General features: G+C 43.7%; 1 protein-coding gene across 2 annotated transcripts in view; it reads left to right on the top strand.

Moving 5' to 3' along the window:
• The first annotated feature begins 343 nt into the window (after nucleotides 1–343).
• FBLN1 (fibulin 1) overlaps nucleotides 344–23,850 on the top strand; it is a 57,806-nt gene continuing 34,299 nt past the window's right edge. For both annotated transcript variants that reach the window (XM_075855940.1, XM_075855941.1), the window contains exons 1-2: nucleotides 344–447; nucleotides 22,316–22,424. In XM_075855940.1, the coding sequence (XP_075712055.1) occupies nucleotides 390–447; nucleotides 22,316–22,424 (167 nt within the window). In that variant the 5' untranslated portion in view covers nucleotides 344–389. The remainder of the gene's footprint in view (nucleotides 448–22,315; nucleotides 22,425–23,850) is intronic.

The raw sequence follows: 23,850 nt of genomic DNA, 5'->3' as shown, positions 1-23,850 counted from the left end.
GTCATCTGGTTTTCAGTCACTTGATTTGTTAAAGAGCAAAAAAGTGTGCACCAGCCTAACCAGATCATAGGATTAGTCCTACAGAAACTTTTTGGAAAGTGACACCAGCACGCCAAAGGTTCTAGAACACACGACACACATATTGATGTTCTAGGTGTTGATTTTGCACTGATTTTTGGATTGTGTATCATTCGGATCTGTCCCCCCTCCTCAGACCCCTCCTATGTGCTTGCAGGGAAGAGGATTTTGGAGAGGAGGGCAGCCCTCTCTCCTGCTGTTTTTGAATGTCCCTGCCTCCTCGTGTAGACTTTTTCCTCCCGCTCCTCCTACACTCCCATAGCTGAGCTCAGACTGATCCCAATTCCAGGTCTCATTCCCTGTATTTCAGAATGAGTCTTCCAGAAACGATGCTGCTACTGAGTCTTCTCCCCTTTCTACTTAATAGAGGTGAGTCCAGAGAAGGGCAAAAGGGGCAGGGAGGATCCGGCAATTGCCCCTGGAGACATCTTCATTGGGCAATTTTTTGATTGTGGAATTGGGAGAAATCCTTCGAGTTAATAAGTAAACAGCAGCGTGACTTCTTCATTGTCCGGCTGCGATCTGCATTAAGATGTCATTCCTCGGAGGAATTCAAAACTTTTCTTGTATTCTTAGCATTTTCTTCTATGAGATTTTTGTCTCGGCCAATAGAAAGTTTAATCCATTCAGGAAATTTATGGAGGCTGATAACGGTAGTAAAATAGCTGTCCCCAAGAGCTTACAATCTAAACAATACTCCGTGCAACCCAGCTACATGACCTGGGACTCTCACCAAAATCCTCTACTGGTTGCCAAGTGGTGAGATATGCTGAGAGGTGTTTCTGGAAACGGCTATCCCCAAGAGCTTGCAATCTAAATAGTATCACTAGTAACAGGTTATGCAGGCTTCCTTAGTAGAATAATCCCTGGTATCTGAATCTTTTATGAAAACGTAATCTTTTCTTTCTTAGGTATTCCACTTGTCTCCATCTAATCTCACTATTAATTTTAGAGATGTAGCAGAGCTGATAGGGTCATTTGGCACAACTTATTGTGTTATTGCAATCCATTGTCTGTCTTTCTACATAGGACTGAACAAAAACCCATCACAACATAAAAATGGAGCAATCCTAAGGGAAAAACAAATTCAGCACTGCTACATCTGTATGATACTTCTTTTAACTGTAATGAATTACTAAACTCATGTCCCCCAGAGCACAGTAGTGCGCAGCTCTGAGATGTCACCATCATTATTGTATACAGGAAATTCATGGAATCCTATGTCCCTGTCCTGCACTGTTGGATACGGTTGCGTATACTCTGTCCCATGTGTTATACCCAGTGTCACTTTTTCCAATAAGTCTTTGCTTAAACATCTGGGGGGGATGTAGATTTTCTGTGCAGAAACTCTCTGTTCTATGATATATCCCACATTATAATGTTAATATACACAGATGTAGCAGAGCTGAGTTTGTTTTTGTGAAGCCCTATGTAAAACCACAGTTTGCACGTTCATTCTATGTTTGTATGCATTTCCCCAAAAAAATGCCAAAGTTATATGTGTTTCTTTAAGATTGGCCCTACATTGGCCCTATATTTATACATGACATACGGAAATTAGACAGTGAGATGTGAGACCATTCTGTATACTGTGCTACAGAATACGTTGGCACTATAAAAATAATGGGTGGAGATAAATATACATATCGTAGTCCAGATACAAGGTATGGGTATATGTTGCTTTTGTGTGTTACAGAACATTGAAAACACTAAGACGACTAACTCTAAGTCAAACTATGGAACTGTACTGTCCTCTGATGCATAAATGGGTATCAGCTCATGATAAGAAAACCATGTCCTATATACTCCTTCCACTCCTCCTTGGGATTCTGAATATCTGTATTATCTCTTGATTTTAGACATTGGGGGTTTTCAGGGGGTAGCACCCTCCATTCACCTAGGAATATGGGCATACAGTATGGCAATAACCAATCTGATAAAGAGTCGTTCCCTTTAAATAGGACCTCCCTAGTGTCTTTTTGTTGTGGATCTGGGACCCTTGCCCTAAATGATTGGGTCCTGGTACAGGGCAAATGGTCAGACGCCTTTGACTTGTGGATTTGGTACTGACCAAACATGGAAACCCTTTGGCTTCCATAGAGCGAGTGCCAGGCATTAAATGAGTAGGTTCGTGTTATAAACTGTTCCCGTCTACAGAAATAGACCAGATTGAAAAACCAGATCATACCTGAAGTTGTCCAGCCATTTATTAAATAGCAGGGGTTTAGCTATAGGGGTTGCAGAGGGTACGGTCCTTGATCGTGAGGGAGCCCAAAAAGTTTCTCTGCCCCATGTGAAAAGACCAGTACCATAAATGACCCTGTTACAGATTTTACATGGATGACCAGGAGCTTCACATTATGCCTTTGTCAAGTAGTAGGATCTCTTTTTTTGGGGCATTATTGGGGTCGTAGATTACAGACCTACCCCATTCGACCATTGTAATTCAAGGACACGTCTAAACTTGAGACCATGCAACCAATAACTATGAGAAAATAATTGATCCTTTTTGATCCATGGTACACCGTTTTGTCCGTCAGGAATCTCTACTGGAATTGGAATTTTTTTTTCCACTGGGAAATCATACCATGCAAACTGGGATTCGTCAATTTTGAAAATTGTAAGAAAAATTGTTCTAGCTGTAGAAAAATTGTTGTCAGAAGTGGGGGAGGCCTACCTATTCCTCGTAGACCTTGGCAGTGGCCATAGACTTAAGATAGCTGTTGGGTATAGTTGAAAGCAATTCCACCCGACTCCGCCACCGACTTTGGCCAAGCATGCATTTGTTTCCAATGGGGAGAGGGGAATAAGCTGCTGCTAGACTTCTCTGGCAGTGGCTCATATTCTGCAGGAATAAAGGATCGGGGATCTTGAAATCCAACATGCCCGATCCTTCTTTCTTTCCCGAAACCCGCTCTTGAAGAAGAGTTGGGATACACATTAGATAATCGGCCGATTCCACCAAAGTCTTCGACCAAAAATGATCTCATGTGTATGGCCATCTTTAGTGAGACTCCTAACCAATGGTATATGTATCAATCACAACTGGTCCTCAACAGTTTGTGAGCCTATAGTCCACCCAGCCTCATAACACAGAAGAACTATGAGCTTCAATTGTACAATCATGAAATTGTGTTCAAATGAAGCTTTTTGGAACCTGAAATCTTAAACAAAGGTGAATGTAAACTCTGTACGTAGGACTAGAAAAGTCAAAGTAACACCGATAGGGCAAGTGGTATATAGTGGTCATCCATGGCTTCAAAAATTTAATCATTTACATCTATGTCTTCAAGTTTTTTCTAGATAATCATAGGTTCAGACTGGAATGGGGACAACTCGCAATAACCGAAAACTTCCTGTAGGCAATAGTCTGTATTCATTGGTTCATGAAGGAAAAGTAGATCTGCCATGTTAGATTTTCATTGTCTGATACCTTGGGGGTACCAGGGGTGTCTGGCCTTCATAAAAATAATCTGTATGTTTGGAGGGTAGATACCTTTTGTCTATGGCCATGTTTAGATCATTCTAAAGATACTTGTGGCCTTTGGCTGGGATTGCCAAAGGCTGTTAAAAGGTCAGGTGGCAAAGGTGGGCTTATGCTCTCCCGACCCCATATCCTGGACTCCACATTTGTTCCTTGCCAAGCCTAATTCTATACATCTATATGGGTGGTCTTTAAAGTCAACCATAGAAGGCTCTTCCCTTCCTATCAGAGATCATCTGTGTTCAATATCAGGCTTGGTCTCCACCATGTGTGGCATAATTATTCGCAATCGTTGTATCAGACCGAAAAATTGGGCCGTATGGCCGTACGACCATCTTGAGATAAAAATTAATTGTGTTTCTAGGTGTAGCTAACCCACAGCTCTGGGGCAATTCACTGGGCACACTGTAAGGCATTCACGTAGTGGTTCCCCACCGATAACAGAAGTAAAAGATGCCATACACCATCAATAGATGTTGGACGATCACTCGTTCGGCCAACAGCTATTGCTCCCGACCTCCCCCAGTCCACCGTCCCAATGGGGAAAGGGGAATAAGCCGCTGCCAGACCCCTCTGGTGGAAACGTATCTCTCTTGAGAACAAAGCATAAGGCATGTTGAAATTCAACATGCCGAACCTTTTTTTTCCCGACACCTACCGAACGAATGTCGACCGAACATCCAATTCACATAAGATTATTGGCTGGTCCCACCGAAATCCGCAGGTTTGACCGACGTTAGTCTAATGTACATGGCCATCTGAAGACTAAGTTGACTTAGATGGACCTACAGCTTGCCCCACAACCATTTTTTGCCACCAGCCTGACAACCCTAAACAGTAGGCTACAGTAGACACCTACCGAACGAACGTCGACCAAACATCCAAATCACATTAGATAGTCGGCTGGTCCTGCCGAAATCCGCAGGTTTGACCGACGTTAGTCTAATGTATATTGCCATCTGAAGACTAAGTTGACTTTGATGGACCTACAACCTGCCCCACAATCAATTTTTACCACCAGCATGCCAACCCTAAACAGTAGACGCCTAATTAAAGAAACACATGTCCTCATAGCTAATTAAAGACTACATTATTTGTTTAACCTGAGCAATAAAGTTCCAAGAACTCCCAACAATTCTGTCCACCACTTTTTGCCGCCGCCTATATGCAATTTCTGTAGGCCTCTACTAAGATCTGGTCAACTATGTGTAGACATCCAAACCAACACTTCTGGAAGTATGATAGGATATAATTAAGGTTAATCTTGAGTATTTTCTTCTCCTTGATCATATTCTTCTGTCCACCTTCCCATTTAATTACAATTAGTCACTGGGTATTCAGAGGAACGTGTGATGAGTGTCTCCTGCTGACTACTGTAGGGCCATCAATGTCGAAATAGGGTGTTTATCTAAGGGGAAAATTAAAGGCAGGTTTAAGTGTCTGTTTACATCCTGTTCTCACTTCAAAGACCCTGTAAAAAGTGAGGAAGACACGGCTCAGTGGGTCACATTTCTCAAGTCCCTCTGGCACCAAAAGACTTCATCAAAAAGTTACAGTGAAACTTGACTTATCTTCAAAGAAAGTCAGATGTAGGGAGGACCGAGGCCTTCAGGTAGTGATTATACACTGGTTTCCTAAAGCATTTTATTACATTCCTACCTTAGGCTTCAAGCAGTCGGCTGTCATCACTGATTATATCCAGGAAGACCCCGGGGATGTTTTTTTTATATCTCATGAAACAGATACTAAGATGATTTTGTTACTGCAAACATACAAGATGCAGCAGAGCTAATATTGCCAATGAACTATTTCTTCTTCTTTACACCGCAGAGGACTTAATTTAATAATGAGTATTCTCTTCTGTAACCTATGAGCTCTTACCCCTGATATTAAGGAGGCAATGAAGTTGACACTTCACTGGGGGCACTGTTGATGTTGCTATTTTGGGGCAGTATTTTGGGGGCACTGGGGATGGCACTGTTATAGGGGCACTGTGGCAGGCACTGTTATAGGGGCACTGTGGCAGGCACTGTTATAGGGGCACTGTGGCAGGCACTGTTAAGAGAAAACTGTGACTATCAATATTATAGAAACACTGTCTGGCACTATTATGGGGCACGGTGGCTGGCACTATTATGTGTTCAATAGCATTAGGTTGGGGCATTTTGGGCGCCCCTTATATTTTTCGGGGAGAGGCATATCTCTCTAAAGTACGCAAGTATGTGGAATAGTAGTTAATCTAAAGTCGACGGCTTATGGAACAGCTACTAATATCAGTCTCCCATACAGTATGGGATATTTTTGGGCAGATATTTTACTAGATTTTCTGTCATTAATGAAGATGCTTATAGTCAGAAATCACTGATAACAGAGAACAATAGAATAGATAGATAGATAGATAGATAGATAGATAGATAGATAGATAGATAGATATGAGATAGATAGATAGATAGATAGATAGATAGATAGATAGATAGATAGATAGATAGATAGATAGATAGATAGATAGATAGATAGATAGATATGAGATAGATAGATAGATAGATAGATAGATAGATAGATAGATAGATAGATAGATAGATAGATAGATAGATAGATAGATAGATAGATAGATAGATAGATAGATAGATAGATAGATAACAAGGAGTTGACCCTACACAGAATAGGTGCACACCTTTCTATTCACTTCTTCTCTGTGTAGCTTCCACTCCTGGTTTTGGCTAACAATACTGATATAATATTAATAAATATTGCCGGGTGAAGTGGCCTGAGTCACACTTTAGATTTAGTGTCATGATTTCTGTCACTGTTGTAAAGTTTGCAGCAGGGTGACACGGGGCCGGTGACCGGAGTCTTGGAAACATTCAGTCTCAGTAGAGTCATGGAAAAGCTAAGTACAGAGAAGTTCCTCGGTGTTGGTAGCAGCCGCCACAGTTCGGTGACAACAGGTTTCGAAGTATAAATTTGTTAGATTCTCACCCTGTTGGTGAATATCGTCTATATACAGAGGGGCAACTGAAACCCCCGGGCCCCAGTCCAGCCTCGGTACATCACCAGTCAATGACCACGCTCTGATGGATAAGATGTAGTTACGTTGCGTAGGATCAACAAACTTTAGTGCCACCAAGCCAAGGAGATCCAAAACAGCACCAGTAGGTCAACAGCCACGGTGCCACTACAATGGCCAGTAAGAGTGCCACCTAGGAGTGCCAGCTATCCCATAGTCCTGACTGGTCCCATCAGATTTTCTATTGGGTGGTTAGAACTTGTGCAGGACTTTAGAGGGACTATTAGAAAACAAGAGGGCAGGGAATAGACCCAAGGGTTATCAAAGGGGCACTGAGGGGCAAACAAAAAAACAGACCCTTCTGTCCTGGGTGGCCAAACGTTTGATCATTGCTATGGGGTCCCCTCTTTTATATGTACACTACTGTAAACACACTACAGACCTAGATTCAATTAGTTATGTTTCTGCCCAAGGATTAAGGGAGGGGTCTCTTATTTTGATTGACTTCCAGGGAGAACTTAGAGAGGGAGGACACTCTGTATTACCAGGTCACCTACAAAAAGCTTCGTGGCTGACAATGTTAGCTGACAGCATCCCATAAACTGAAGGTAGGAGATATCTGGAGCACAAATTGAGCTTCCCCCAAGTGAATGTGGCAGACATGCAATACCAGACACAGCCCATGGGCAAGGGGGGTGCTGTTTTGGGGGGGAAAATGCAGATTCTCTTTTTCTTATCTCATCTCACCCCTTTAAGTTAAAGTGCCTTTAAAATAGACGACTGGGACACTGGTAAAATTCCTAGAATTTTGGATTCATAATAAACAATTCAATGTAACTTCACATTTAATAAGTACTTTATGATTGAACGGACTCTGGTGGCAAAAAGAAAGCAAATAGTAATATCTGCAGGATCCGATTGGAATAATATTATGGACATGCTCAAATATTTCTGGTTTGGTTTTAGAAAGTATTTTCCATTGCCGTCCACTGAAGGATGGGTGTAACTTTTCAAAACTTTTTAAGGAATTTCAAATGACTTCTTCATAAAATAGGTTTATGTAAATACATTTTAGTCATTGTTTAATAAAATGTTTTGCAAATTTCTTATATACTTTGTGCTTTAATGCCTTATCATTTTCAAGACCTCTGCTTGCTGTCAGTGAACGGCAACATTCTTCTTTACATCCAGGCTGAAAACCAGCATAGACCTAATACTTCTCACAGTTGATCGTTTCCTACACTTATATCCGGTCCAAGGCCTAGTTCACACAGAGTTTTCTGATGCCGTTTTTGACGCGGAAACCACGTCGGAAACCGCGTCGGATACCGCTCCAAAAACGTCCGAATTCGCCTTCCATTGATTTCAGAAAAAAACGCTTGCGGCAAAAAAAGCGAAAATGCTCTTTCTTCCTGCATTTCCATCTCTGACCTCCCATTGACATCAATTGGAGTCAGAGATGGCGTTTTTTGCGGCATTTTTTTACCTCAGTAGCCGTGGCTGAAAAACAATGCAAAAAACACGGCAAAAAAACTCAGTGTGAACTGGCCCTTAACAATCCTCAATGGCCTTGACTCCAGACTGATACATTGTAACAAACTATCAGAAGACAGATTTGTATTGCTTATGTATATCACAGAGGATTGTCTAAAGTGGATACAGTTGTAGAAAACCCTCTGGCTATAAACGAGTGGTTCTATTCACTGACAGCCAATAGAGATCTTGAAAATGATGAGACATTGAAAGTAAGTTGCATCTGTTTTTTTCTTAACTTGTAAGCCTTATTTACATAAACTATATATAAAATATTGGCACCCACTCAAAACCCCCTCCCCACAATGTTTCTAGGAGACCCTGTAACTAAATGACTATGAGTTTATTTGCCTCCCACTACTCTACTAGTATACGGGAAGACTGGGATATCATGTGAAATAGCTCAGGAGGGTTTCTGGATCCGGGACAAGTTGTAATTCAGCCAGACGTGAGATTGTTATCCCAGATCTTCACATACGACTTCCAAGAGCTCGACATGATGAGATAATATCAGTACAATGGCTGACATCAGCTCTCACTATGTAGGTGACTTCCAAAGTTCAGGATCGGATTGAGTCCACGTTGCGTTATCCACACGGTTCATGAATATGCAGCTATAAAGATCATTTATTCATCTGATTATACCGATACCGATTCATCGAATCCTAATACCAGTGGCGTAACTACCGCTGTAGAAGCCATAGCGGCTGCTACAGGACCCGCGGCATGAGGGGGGCCGTGCCGCCCGCTGTGTTTTTTTTTTTGTGGGGTTGGATCTGTATGGCATTATCTACAGGGGAGGGGCTATATGGTGTTATATACAGGGGGAGGGCTGTATGGCGTTATCTACAGGGGGGGCTGTATGACGTTATCTACAGGGGAGGGGCTGTATAGCGTTATGTACAGGGGGGCTGTATGACGTTATCTACAGGGGAGGGGCTGTATAGCGTTATGTACAGGGGGGGCTGTATGACGTTATCTACAGGGGAGGGGCTATATGGTGTTATATACAGGGGGGCTGTATGGCGTTATGTACGGGGGGGCTGTATGGCGTTATGTACAGGGGGGGCTGTATGGCGCTATCTACAGGGGAGGGGCTATATGGTGTTATATACAGGGGAGCTGTATGGCGTTATGTACAGGGGGGCTGTATGACGTTATCTACAGGGGAGGGGCTATATGGTGTTATATACAGGGGAGCTGTATGGCGTTATGTACAGGGGGGCTGTATGACGTTATCTACAGGGGAGGGGCTATATGGTGTTATATACAGGGGGGCTGTATGGCGTTATGTACAGGGGGGCTGTGTGACGTTATCTACAGGGGGGCTGAATGGCGTTATGTACAGGGGGGCTGTATGACGTTATCTACAGGGGAGGGGCTATATGGTGTTATATACAGGGGGGCTGTATGGCGTTATGTACAGGGGGGGCTGTGTGACGTTATCTACAGGGGGGCTGAATGGCGTTATGTACAGGGGGGCTGTATGACGTTATCTACAGGGGGGCTGTATGGCGTTATCTACAGGGGAGGGGCTGTATAGCGTTATGTACAGGGGGGTCTGTATGGCGTTATGTACAGGGGGGTCTGTATGGCGTTATGTACAGGGGGGCTGTATGGCGTTATCTACAGGGGAGGGGCTGTATAGCGTTATGTACAGGGGGACTGTATGGCGTTATGTACAGGGGGGCTGTATGACGTTATCTACAGGGGGACTGTATGGCGTTATCTACAGGGGGGCTGTATAGCGCTATCTACAGGGGGGCTGTATGGCACAATCTACATGGGGGCTGTATGGCGCTATCTACAGGGGGGCTGTATGGCGCTATCTACAGGGGGCTGTATGGCGATATCTACAGGGGGGCTGTATGTTGCTATCTACGGGCGAGCTGTATGGCGCTATCTACAGGGGGGGCTGTATGGCGCTATCTACAGGGGGGGCTGTATAGCGCTATCTACAGGGGGGCTGTATGGTGCTATCTACGGGCGGGCTGTATGGCGCTATCTACAGGGGGGCTGTATGGCGCTATCTACAGAGGGGCTGTATGGCAATATCTACAGGGGGCTGTATAGCGCTATCTACAGGTGGGCTGTATGGTGCTATCTACGGGCGAGCTGTATGGCGCTATCTACAGGGGGGGCTGTATGGCGATATCTACAGGGGGGGCTGTATGGTGCTATCTACGGGCGGGCTGTATGGCGCTATCTACAGGGGGGCTGTATGGCGATATCTACAGGGGGGCTGTATAGCTCTATCTACAGGGGGGGCTGTATGGTGCTATCTACGGGCGGGCTGTATGGCGCTATCTACAGGAAGGAGTCTGTGTGGCGCTATCTATGGGGGGCTGTATGGCGCTATCTACGGGGGGCTGTATGGCGCTATCTACAGGGGGGCTGTATGGAGCTATCTACAGGGGGGCTGTATGGCGCTCTCTACAGGGGGCTGTATGGCGCTATCTACGGGGGGGCTGTATGGCACAATCTACAGGGAGGGGTCTCTGCGGCGCGATCTACGGGGTGCTGTATGGCGCTATCTACAGGGGGGCTGTATGGAGCTATCTACAGGGGGGCTGTATGGCGCTCTCTACAGGGGGCTGTATGGCGCTATCTACGGGGGGGGCTGTATGGCACAATCTACAGGGAGGGGTCTGTGTGGCGCGATCTACGGGGTGCTGTATGGCGCTATCTACAGGGGGGCTGTATAGCGCTATCTACGGACGGGCTGTATGGCGCTATCTACAAGGGGGCTGTATGGCACTATCTACAGGGGGCTGTGTGGAGCTATCTGCAGGGGGCAGTGTGTGGCGCTATCTACGGGGGGCTGTATGCCGCTATTTACAGGGGGGCTTCATGACACTATCTACAAGGAGGGGTCTGTGTGGCGCTATCTACAGGGGGGCTGTGTGGTGCTATCAACAGGGGGCGCTGTGTGGCAGAATCTACAGGGAGGCACTATCTACAAGGGGGGGTTGTGTGGCACCCAGGGGAGGGAGGGCACTGTTAATAGTTTGCTATGGGGCCCAGTCTTTCCTAGTTACACCCCTGCCTAATACAAAACCTTGAATAAGTCAAATATGATTATTTGCCTTCTCTTCTTTTAGTTTTGATCATGCTTTTGAAATGTTTCTTAAAGGCTATGTACACCTTCGAAAGCGTATTTTTTTTTTAAATTATTTTTTAATAATAAAAATGTCTATCAGTGTGTATGGTGCAACTCTGTAATTACATTTTATAAAAAATGATTTTTACTTTTTGAGATACAGCTGCTTTGTATCCTGTATCCAGAGCAGCTGTATCTAGCACTGAAACCTGAATCCGTCAGGGCAGCAAGACTGACGGGTTCAGTGTCAGCAGAACTGAAGGGTTCAGTGTCAAGCGGGTCCTGCGTGTCTTTGACATCCAGGATCAAGCTTTTACAGATCACATCTAAGTTCATAACGCAGGACCCGCTGTCACTGAACCCGTCATTGCCGCAAATCTGACGTATTCAGGTCTCAGTGCTAGATACAGCTTCTCTGTACACAGGATACAAAGCAGCTGTATTTCAAAAAGTAAAAATAATTTTTAATAAAATGTAATTACAAAGTTGCACCAAACACACTGATAGACATTTTTATATAAAAAAAAAAAACATAGCTTTCGAAGCTGTACATAGCCTTTAGGACCCATCCACACGAACGTGAACAACGTCCGTGTGCTGCGCATGAAAATCTCACGCAGTACACGGACCCATTGATTTCAATGGGGCCGTTCACACATGCGCGAGTTTTCATGTGCTTTACGAGTGCGTGAATAACGCATGCCGCTCGCAGAGCACACTGATGCATAATGCGACACACACGGACCAGATTCACGCGCGTTTTTTACGCGTGTGATTCTGATACGCTCGTGTGAATGTAGCCTTAAAGTCTAATTTCACTGTATAAACTGCAGACACATAGTATGCTGAATCTGAGGGCTCAATCAGACAATCGTAATACTCATCCGCGTGCTGCGCGTTGAAACAACGCACAGCACACAGACCCATTCATTTCAATGGGGCCGTTCATACATGCGTGAGTTTTCACGTAGTGGGTGTCTGTTGCGTGAAACTCACTGCACGTCCTATATTGCTGCGTTTTCGCGCACCTAGTCGTCCATTGAAGTGCGTGAAAACCACGCACAGCACACGGACGACATCCATGTGCTGTCCGTGTTTCAGGCATCAGTTACATAGAAAAGCAGAGAAATAAAAAATAAAAAAAGAAGTGCTTGCACGGTCTTGAAAAACGCGTGCCACACGCAAAGCACACTGATACCAATACGCAACGCACATGGACATGAAATGTAGGAAAAACGTACAGGCTCGTCTGAAGGTAGCCTATGAGATTGTCTTCCTTCTTGCAAACCCACCGCATTATGTCTGTACTTTGCAGGATTTGTTTTTTCTAGGTCCCACTTCCACTATTTGAACCACATGCTATATATACTGGAAGGTCACAAAAAGTGATATGTTGCACAGGAGATTGGCTCTTTGTGCTCGTTTGGAGGGGTTTACCCAACTGGACAACCTCTTCTTAGAATGAAGCCTCCCCAAATAATACTTGCTATTTGCCATGGGTCAGAGAAGCCAAAAACAAGGCAATCTGTTGTTATCATCGGGGGGAGCTGCATATGGCCGCTCATTTCTGAGTGTTCTAAAGCCCCCATTACACCGGCTGATTTTGGCCGGTGCAGCGAGCGGCGATCAATGAGATAGCTCGCTGATTGGCGCTCGTTTGCTCCTGTCCCACGGAGCAATGGATGGGGCCAAGCGGTCGTTACTCCGATCACTCGTCTCCATACGTTATTATCATGTCGGCGGCGCATCTCCGTTTGCCCACTAAGATGTGCTGCCGACAACGATAATATTTCACTTTTTGAAAACGATAAGGTCAGCAGATGATCGAGTGTTTGCTCGTTCATCTGCTGATCGTTGACCTGTTTACACACGGCAATTATCGGCAACGAGCGTTCTATAAATACTTGTCTGCCTGATAATCGCCCAGTGTAAAACCCCCTTTAGTGTGTATGGTGCCCATTATGAAGTGGGAGCTGCTCTTACTCAAAGAGGGGGTGCCAAACAGGGAACACCCCCTTCATGACTTTAATATGGACAGGGGTTGTCTTTATGGGGCAACTTCTTTTTGTTAGAAGGGTCTCCTGATGATAAGAAGATCACAGAATGCCCCATTGCTGGGACCGCCAGTAATCAGCTGTAATCTGTGAAGGAACAAGTGTTCAATTCCCCTGCAGCGCCACCACAGGGAAAATGAAGCATTACACTATTTCTACTGAAATCAATGTGTTGTCTGTGTTTCAAATAGACATGTCGGGTCCTCCAGAGAGAGAGACACTTTTTGAAGACACACCTTGCTATGTCTAAGATGATGGTCCTAATGGGGGCCCTTCCTTTATTAACTCATAAATCTCTACGTTTTTGAAAATAGGTTTTGCGAACTAGACACAACTTCAAGAACTATCCCACAATTCAGATTTACTAAATTTACAGTATTAATTCCATCTGTTTACAGCTTTGTTTTGAAGGTCTCGTCATTGGAAACGTTTTCTTTCACTTTGTAAACAAAATCTTTTTCTTTGATCACAAATTTCAAAACAACCACTTGCCCTAAAACATCCACCATTATTTCAGATTCAATAACATGGTTCCTTTGAAGCAAAGTAAATAACAAGCACTCAAAAGTTCTTTGAACACCTTCTCCTATCAAAGTCAATTCAGAGCTGACCCAGAGTAGACGATCTTCAAAGACGTCATAAGTGATGACTGAAGTTTATGGACTCGGAACATGTCCTTCAGAAGAAGTTTCAATGATAGTTTGAAGGTTGTCTAAAATCCTTAAAGGGAATGTGTTGCTAGCAAAAAATGTATTTTTTTTTTTTAGTTAAACAATTAGTGTGTAGGTGATTAAACATTGTTCTAATTTTTTTTTTTTTTTCACGAGTCAGGAAATATTATAAATTAGATTCTAATTTATAATATTTCCCAGCACTGGTCACTAGATGGAGCAATTCCCAAAATTGCAGCATTGCATGTGGTAAAGCAACCACATTGCTTTATGCTGCAAAATTGGAAAAAAATCCCTCGCTCTAGTGAGCTCTCAGAATCCTCCCCCTCCTTTATCCTGGCTAGTGTCGGGAGAAACAAGGGGATTGAACGGTCAAACCTCCTACACTGTGTGTCGCCATTTTTTGAGCTAACACACAGTGTAGAAGGTTAACATACAGTAGTAAACACACACTGAAACACGAACATACATAGAAATCACTTACCTGCTCCTGCCGCCGCCGCTCCCTCCGGTCCGTCCGCTCCGTCTGCTGCCGCTGCTCCAAGTGCACAAGTCCGGAAGCCGCGACCGGAAGTAGTAATCTTACTGTCCAGCCGCGACTTCCGGTCTACAGGAAAATGGCGCCGGACGGCGCTCAGTTCAACTTGGACTGTGTGGGGCGGCGCATGCGCCGTTCCCACACAGACGGCGTACACCATAGTGGATGGAACGGGCCCCGTTCGCATTCACTATGGGACTGTAGCTGCCGTATTCCATGTCTGTATGTGTCGTTAATCGACACATACAGAAATGGAAAAAAAAATGGCAGCCCCCATAGGGAAGAAAAAGTAAAAAAATAAAAAAAAATAACACACAAACACACAAATAAATACAAAAGTTTTTAATAAAACACTAACATCAAACTGATATAAAAAAAAAATTTTTGGTGACACTGTTCCTTTAAGAATTCGGGAAAAAAAAAAGTAAGAGATAAACTATGTGGATGACAATCTCAAGTGTCCATGTATCTGCAAACTCAAGGTTGTCCAAGTGGCCAACTATATCCGGGAGTCTGGAATTCATCTTGTCCTCGTTGATGCCAACCCAAAATCTCTATAACGATTTGTCATTAAATGGGTTGTCCCATCAAGATAATCCCTTCTCTAAAAACATCCATCCTGGCAATCAGTTGAGACCAGAGATTCTGGAAGTTGTGGCGGCAAGTACGTACATTTCTAGTAGTATTACATGGTGCCAACTCAAATGAATGGCCCAGCCAAGTCTGCCAAAGTGGGAGCCACTATTACGTAGAAGAGGGTTGACAGCAGGGAACTACTGTATAATGTCCATATCCCATAAGAGGGCATATGGAAAGAGGGGACAACAACTTTAAAGCTCCATCTATATATGCAATTGTACAGTTTATATATTGAATTAATCTACATAAGAAGATGAGTCACTGTGTACATGCCTGACATTAATTATCTTATACTGGTCCTGAGTTACAGCCTGCATTATACTCCAGAGCTGCACTCACTATTCTGCTGGTGGAGTCACTGTGTATATACATTACTTATCCTGTACTGATCCTGAGTTACATCCTGTATTATACTCCAGAGCTGCACTCACTATTCTGCTGGTGGAGTCACTGTGTATATACATTACTTATCCTGTACTGATCCTGAGTTACATCCTGTATTATACTCCAGAGCTGCACTCACTATTCTGCTGGTGGAGTCACTGTGTTCATACATTACATTACTTATCCTTTACTGATCCTGAGTTACATCCTGTATTATACTCCAGAGCTGCACTCACTATTCTGCTGGTGGAGTCACTGTGTACGTACATTACATGACTTATCCTGTACTGATCCTGAGTTACATCCTGTATTATACTCCAGAGCTGCACTCACTATTCTGCTGGTGGAGTCACTGTGTGCATACATTACTTATCCTGTACTGATTCTGCGTTACATCCTGTATTATACTCCAGAGCTGCACTCACTATTCTGCTGGTGGGGTCACTGTATACATACATTACATTAGTTATCCTGTACTGATCCTGAGTTACATCCTGTATTATACTCCAGAGCTGCACTCACTATTCTGCTGGTGGAGTTACTTATCTTGTAGTGATCCTGATTTATAGCCTGTTAGTACAAGATAAGTAATATAATGTTTTAAAAAGTGACTCAAAATTTTATAAGGAGCCATGGGCACCCCAAACTTAGTGGACCCTGACATGTGCCAAGTTATGCCTGGTGCTGATGCTGGCTGTGCATGTAATAGCCGCATTTGTCATACGTTTTTATGATAACCGATCCTTTAGCAATCATGAACAGCTCAAATAACATATATCAACCCAGTGCAGCTTGTCTCCCCATCCCCCAGCCTGAGATTGGCAGTTCTACTGGATATTATGTGTTACACAGCCCCACACAGAATAGGGATAACACCCAGTGCCAAGGGGTCCCAAGCCACAGCTTCCCTCAGGTTGTGGGCTAAGTTCACACGGAGTATTTTGCCGAGTTTTTTGACGCGGAAACCGCGTCGCAAAACTCGGCAAAAACGGCCCTAAAATGCCTCCCATTGATTTCAATGGGAGGCGTCGGCGTCAAAAGAAGCGACATGCCCGATCTTCGGGCGTTTACGCCTCTGACCTCCCATTGACTTCAATGGGAGGCAGAGAAAGCGTATTTCGTGGTGTTTTATGCCCGCGGCGCTCAATGGCCGCGGGCGAAAAACGGCGCGAAAATCGCCGCGAAAATCGGCGTGCAGGGAGAGGAAAATCTGCCTCAAACTTCCAAACGGAATTTTGAGGCAGATATTCCTCCCCCAAAATACTCCGTGTGAACATAGCTGTATAGTGGTGGTGTACCCTGCCTCTATTGTAGATATGCCACAGTCTGTTGGCACTCCATCTATAGCTTGTTTTATTTATTATGAGGTCATGAGGTCCCGGGCTACGTCTTTTGTAGTGGGAGGTTGTGAGACGTGCGACATAGGATTTTGGAGCCAAATTTGAAACTGTCAATAATTAGTCATTTAAGATCAGATCTGGTGGTCATCCAACCCAATCTTCACTCCGTCATGACCAACCTATGTCTGGCCAACCTCTGAAGGCTCATTATTAAATGCTGTACAAATAGCTGCCAATGATGTCTACATCCGCCAAGTCACTCAATGCTGGATCCTCCTAGAGATGTTGTACCATGCCAGTTATGACATTGACATCATTGGTTGAGGAACATATTCCAGAGGAGATCGAGTGACAATGGTGAGCTGTGCAGAGAACATGCCCTGATGTAGTATCAAAATTCCAAGTGGTTGTCCAGTTGAGAAAACTTATTTTCCTATACCTTATTATTAGGAAATTCTGGGTTAGTTAATAGGGGGGTCCTCTGTTTAGGATCCCCATCTCTTGGCCAGAGTGGAGAGCGGGTTACAAAGACAATCTGGAGAACCTGTCCTGTCCTACATTACACAGACAACGAATTGATTTGAATGAGTACCTTGTAATGCTTAATTTCTCCTGCAGTGGCGCTGCAGGCAAATTGAGCACTTACCAGCAGATTTTCCCATTGATTACAGCTGATCGTGGGGGTTCCAGCAGAGGGGCACTATGTGATAGGAATACTGTCAATGAACCCTTCTAAAAAGTAGAGATTGTCCAAAGCGAAGTACCTCGTCAACTGACAATACTAGAAAAAAAATGATGTGATATTGAAAATTAGACACCTCCACTCTAGACGCTCCTTACCACACTCTTCCCTCTAGCCCTGAGGATCTAGGGACTTCATACCAGAAGAAATACTCAGTGCAGAAATGCTGGTAGAACTTCATTCATACACACTGATGGTTTTATAGACTGGCAGATGCCTACACTGTTCTCCATAATATAAAGGGGCTTAAGTGTGGTCACTCGTTGACTGCCAAAAGAGTGCAGAAAAAAATTCTCATCAGGAAGTCAAAAAGTTGTCCTCATAAATTATTACAATGGGAAACTAAAGGGAAGGTGTCATTAATTTTTTTTATTTATAATATTGCTTTTAGTATGATATTAAAATAAATGTTATTTATTTGTGTTCTTGTGTTGTACTCTTTACTTTTTTCTTACTTTTACTTCTCTATGGGGGCTGCCATTTTTTTTTCATCTCTGTATGTGTCGATTAACGACACATACAGAGATGGAATAGGGCACATAGATCCCCATAGAGAATGCGAACGGGAGCCGTTCCATTCACTGCAGCGTACACACAGACCAAAAGGAAGGTCTTTGGCAGAACGAAATCCGGTACCATTTTCATGTGGACCGGAAGCCGCGGCCGGACAGTCAGATGACGACTTCAGGCCGCGGCTTCCGGCCATATGTTCAAGGAAGCGAAGGCGCAAGGCAGAAGAGCGGAGGCGGCAGGAGCAGGTAATTTATGTTCGCGTATGTGATGTGTGCATTATGTTCGTGTATGTTCGTGTTATACTGTCTGCTGAGCCCTGTATCTAATCCTCCTACACTGTGCAGTCGCTCAGAAAATGGCGGCACACAGTGTAGGAGGTTTGACAATTCAAACCCCCTCCTTCTCTTGGCACTAGCCAAGATAAGGGAGGGGGGATTGTGTGAGGACACTAAAGAGTGTGTCTACCCCAAATTTGCAGCATAAAGCAATGAGGTTGCTTTACCACATTGACCATGCTGCAATTTTGGGAAGTGCTCCCTCTAGTGCCCAGCACATGGAAATGTTATAAATTAGAAACTAATTTATAATATTTCCTGACTTGGGAAAAAAGAAAAAAAATGAAAACAATGTGTAATCACTCAAATAATAAATTGTTTAACTAACAAAAAAAAAATTTCTAGCGACACATTCCCTTAAGGAGTTCCGCCTTAAAGGAACTCTAAATCTAACGTCTAAATCATCTCCAGTTGCGGTGCAGTTGAGTTCATTCTTGGGGTGCTTGACAAGAACTCAACAAAAAGCCCACCATCATCATCATCATCACTACTTTATCTCATGTATCTTCAGTTTCATGAACCTCCAGGAACATATGCAGGTCCACCTGCCGTAACAGAGGAGCTCCCGCTTGCCTGGAAAATTGGACCCTCAGACCTTTTACTGCATGATATACCATAGACGGACATCTTACATCAATCTTGTAAGGCGCCTGTCAGTTGGCCCTATATCTCTACATATAATAGCGCTTCCGGTGCCATATATTATCTAATCAAGATATCCAGATGTAATGCGTCCAGTCCATAAAGTAGAAATGTTCATGTTTATCCTTCATTAACCAGTTGGCTGACACTTTGGTTTCGCCCGTACCATTGTTTATCCTGATGATGACTTGATTTGTATCTGAAATCTGGTTTTAGATGAGTTCATTTAGCAAAATGTGGAAATTTGGCCCGAACAAGATACGTGTAACACATTTGTGCGGCTGTCAATGTGTACTTGGCTCCGGGACTGTCCATGATTATACAATATTGTTATTCACTGTGTCTGATTGATGCCTTGAGTTAAAACAGCCACATGAACGACTACATATGTATTTATTTGTCTGGGTGGAGGAGCGCCCTTTGTTTATTTCTGGAGGGTTTTATCAGTTGTAGGGTTTTGCGTGCAGACTCTACTGAAGCATAGATAGGACCATGTGGGTGGTAAAATTAGACCGTGATGTGGGCACTTTTTAGCTGAACGAGCACCCAACAACCTCTCGTGGTGCATTCATTTGCAAAATCAAGGAGTGCCCCAAAGGGCATTTGCCCCCCTTGTAAACTGTCTGGTGACCTTTAGTAAGTCCTTTTTAAGGCAATGCTTCCAAGAAAGACAAGAACATAAGAACATAAATAAAAGAGAAGAAGAAGCTCCATGCAAAACAAATGGAGCCTTCACTTGGTACAAGTTCCAGCCATCACTACTCCCATTTTCAAAACAATTTACCACCCATCCCACCTGTGACCCTAAGGTTGACTTTTGCATCTTGTTTGGAAAGGGGAAGGCATTTGTACGTTCACACCACTTATCGGAAGGGCATAAGCCAACGTCAACTAGGCAGACCCTTTTTGAAGTTGTAGAGCTGGATCTATGGCGTATATATATATATATATATATATATATATATATATATATATATATATATATATACCCTGGTTGATAGAGAGAAGGAAGGAAAGAGGGATGAAAAATTATGTTTCTGGAAAACCTGTGTGACAAAAAATCATGGCCGCCACTATTTCTCCTAGGTAAGTGACCTCGAAACTATGGTTCTTCAGCTGTTACAAAACAACAACTCTCAGCATGGAAGATATGGTTTCACAACAGCCGAAGAGCCACAGGTCCTAGAGGGTTATCCCATACTTGCCAGCTTTGTAGACAGAACATCAGGCAGATTAGAAGTCGCACTTCCATACGCCCCACCCATTTATATAGGACACGCCCCCAACCTACAGCATTTCAATCACAAATAGTGCATGCCACAAAATAAATACAGACCCCAGACCCCTAAATAAATACAGACCTAAGACTAGATGCCCTAACTAAATACAGACCCCAGATTCCTTCAACAATTACAAAACCCAGACCCCTAAATAAATACAGACCTTAGGACACCCTAAATAAATACAGACCCCAGACCCCCTTAACAAATACAGTCCCCAGACCAGACACCAAATAAACACAAACCCAAAAAGCCTTTAACAAATACAGACCCCAGACCAGACCCCCTAAACACATACAGACCCCCTTAACAAATACAGATCCCAGACCCCTAACATAATACAGACCCCAGATCAGGCCCCCTAAATAAATACAGACCCCAGACCAGACCCTCTAAACACATAAAGACCTTAGACCAGACCCTCTAAACACATACAGACCCCAGACCAGACCCTCTAAACACATAAAGACCCAAGACCAGACCCTCTAAACACATAGAGACCCCAGACCCCCTTAACAAATACAGATCCCAGACCCCTAAAATAATAAAGAACTCAGATTAGACGCCCTAAACAATTACAGACGCCAGACTTTCTTAATAAATACAGACCCCCAGACCAGACCCCAGGACAAAACACTCCTTCCCATTGGGCCATATATTTGTGGCATAACCTTTTGCAGGGCCCATCGTTGCTTTGGGGCCCGGATGGTGACTTCTATTTATGCAGAGTGATTGCTTTGAGATAATAACTAATTGGGTTCTCAGTATTCAGGACTTACAACTGTCCCTGCTGAAGGGGGCGCCACTGATGGCCTGACACAGAGATTGTATAGCAGTATTATTAATATAAATTGTATAGCAGTATTATGTAGACACTGTATAGCACTGTTATTAGATTACTTGATGTACGGGGCTGCTATTTGAGCGCTGTATGGTGGTATTTACTTGGGCATTGTGTGGCACCGCTATTTAGACAGTGTAAATTATATTATTTTTGCAGCGTATGGTAGTGGCGGCACCATATTACATTGTTATTTAGGCAACTGTATAACATCTTGTACGATTCTGGTAATTAATCACTATGTGGTACAGTTAGGGTTAGTTCACACTGAGTTTTTGGCGCTGATTTTGACAAGGAAATCGCGTCGGAATCAGTGTAAAAAAAACTGCCGTTTTTTCCCGGGCGGCATTCATCCGCCCACGGGAAAAAAAAGCGGAATGTCCTTTCTTGCCACGGTTTCCACCTCTGACCTCCCGTTGAATCATTGGCAGGCAGAAAAACACACTTGAGCGTTTTTCGCTCACGGTCCTTGCATTAGTTTTAATGGCTGTGGGCAAAAAACGCAGAAAAAATAACCATGGAAAAATACGTGCAGGCAGTTCAAAATCTGCCTCAAAATTTCTGAAGGAATTCTGAGGCCGATTATTTGTATTATATTATATTTACATTGTATGGCAGTACACATTATAGGGCGGCACCAACAGGAGGTAAGCTATGATTAAGGACCTCACTGGTCTGAAACGCGTAAGCGTGGTCCCGGGATTTTTTGTTTTAACCTTTTTGTTTTAAACATGACCTAATAAACCTTATAACTTTTATTCTGAGTGCTGGATATACCTTCACTATACACCTCTATTGCCTGAACAGGAGGTAACGCCTCATCCAATGTAAAAGCCCTTTTACACGGGGCAATGATTCCCAGTGTCCGAATCAGTCATTGGAGCGCAGACAACATTAAGGTTATAAAACCCAAGTCCAATCTCGGAGATTTGTTGCACAATCAAAAGGGGGAGGGGAGAGGGGGGCTTATCCGTGGTTATTTGTTCCCTCTGATCTATGTGCCCCCTTTTGACTGTTATCCTTCAGCCACAATGACTTTCTCTTGTATACATATTATATATTCATATCATTTTAGTTATACTTTTTCTAATTGCTGCAAATATGTAAAGGTGAATATTGTGTTTTGTGTTGCAGCTGCTGCGGAGGTGAATGTAGATGCCTGCTGTAGCAGTGGGTATGAGTGGGCATCACAGAACCAGGACTGTGCCAATCTTCCAAATATCTCGGATTCCAAACAGTGCAGGTGAGTAAAGTCAAAATGGAATCGTCGACCTACAACCTTTAAAGGGGTATTACACAACAAACTAATAACAAACTGCAGCTGCATAAAACCGTCTTTTTTCCCATCCAGCAAAATTATATTAAGTGTTTGTGCCCTTTAAATTTGCCAAAAGTGGTTCCCAGAACTGGCAAATTTACAGACTGATGTGCAAATTTGCAAAACTCGAATTGGGAGAAAACATTGGCTCATCTCTAACAGAGAGACAAGGTTGTTATGTTGGCAGGGGCGGACACAGACAACTGAGGGTCTCTGTGCAAAAACAGCGCGTGAGCCCCTTCCACCAGCCGACCCACAACTTACATCTTCTCATATTTAAAATGAACAAGGATGTAATAGAATATTTTTTTTCTCCGGAAAACAGCTAGATTGTCTTAATTTCACCTGCAGTAATGGGTATCATCCCCGGGTGTCTAGGGCAGTGAATGGGTTAATGGTAACATTCCTGGTGATCAAGGGCAGCGAAGGGGTGAATGGTAACATCCCTGTTGGTCTCAGACAATGAGGGGGTTAATGATAACATCCCTGGTTTCGGACAATGAAGGGGTTAATGATAACTTTCCTAGTGGCCTAGGGCAATGAAGGGGTTAACGGTAACATCCCTGGTCGTCTAGGGCAATGAAGGGGTTAATGGTTACATCCCTGGTGGCCTAGGGCAATGAAGGGGTTAAATGGTAACATCCCTGGTGGTCTAGAGCAATGAAGGGGTTAAATGGTAACATCCCTGGTGGGCTAGGGTAGTGTAGTGAATGGGTTAACTCCATGTCCTCCTCTGGGCCCCTGTGCAGCTGAACAGGCAGTACAGGCTTTAGCTGCACCCCTGTATGCTGGGATTTCCTTCTCTGAGAGAAGTAGAGAGAGTTGCTTCCCTCAGTGTTCAGACACAGAGAATATGCAGAGGTGATTTTTTTTTTTATTCTCCGGGAGGTACAATTATTGTGTTTACAAACCTAGTAATTCTCAAAAGTCTATGCAGTTGAATGTAATCTATTGTCCTCTGTTATCAGGTATTTTAGACTGGGGAGAGGCTGACTGTAGTGTTCGTCAAAGGGATGCCTGGCACTTATTTTTTCACATGTATGTAAGTTGGCTGCACCCCACCAGTTCAGAAATAGATTTTTTTAAAGGGGTTGTCAGGTGCCTTTAAAGATAGTGAGCAAACCTCCCGGAGATACCGCCAACACTCATGGGACCACCTGACATTTCTGCGTAACTGCCAAGGAACTTGTATGAATAACGTAACATTGACGTTAATGGGGTTCACTGATTTTTATAGCTCTCCATTCTGAAGAATGGGAGTCCATAGAGGAATACCCCATCTATAAACTTAGCATACTCTAATAAGGCAAAGTAGAAGGTATTATCTTTACTGGACAACCCCTTAAAGAGC

Source organism: Rhinoderma darwinii, chromosome 3 (genome assembly GCF_050947455.1).
Source record: "Rhinoderma darwinii isolate aRhiDar2 chromosome 3, aRhiDar2.hap1, whole genome shotgun sequence".
Classification (NCBI taxonomy): domain Eukaryota; kingdom Metazoa; phylum Chordata; class Amphibia; order Anura; family Rhinodermatidae; genus Rhinoderma; species Rhinoderma darwinii.
Note: the sequence above shows the minus strand (reverse complement) of the source record. Positions and strands in the feature narration are given on the sequence as shown.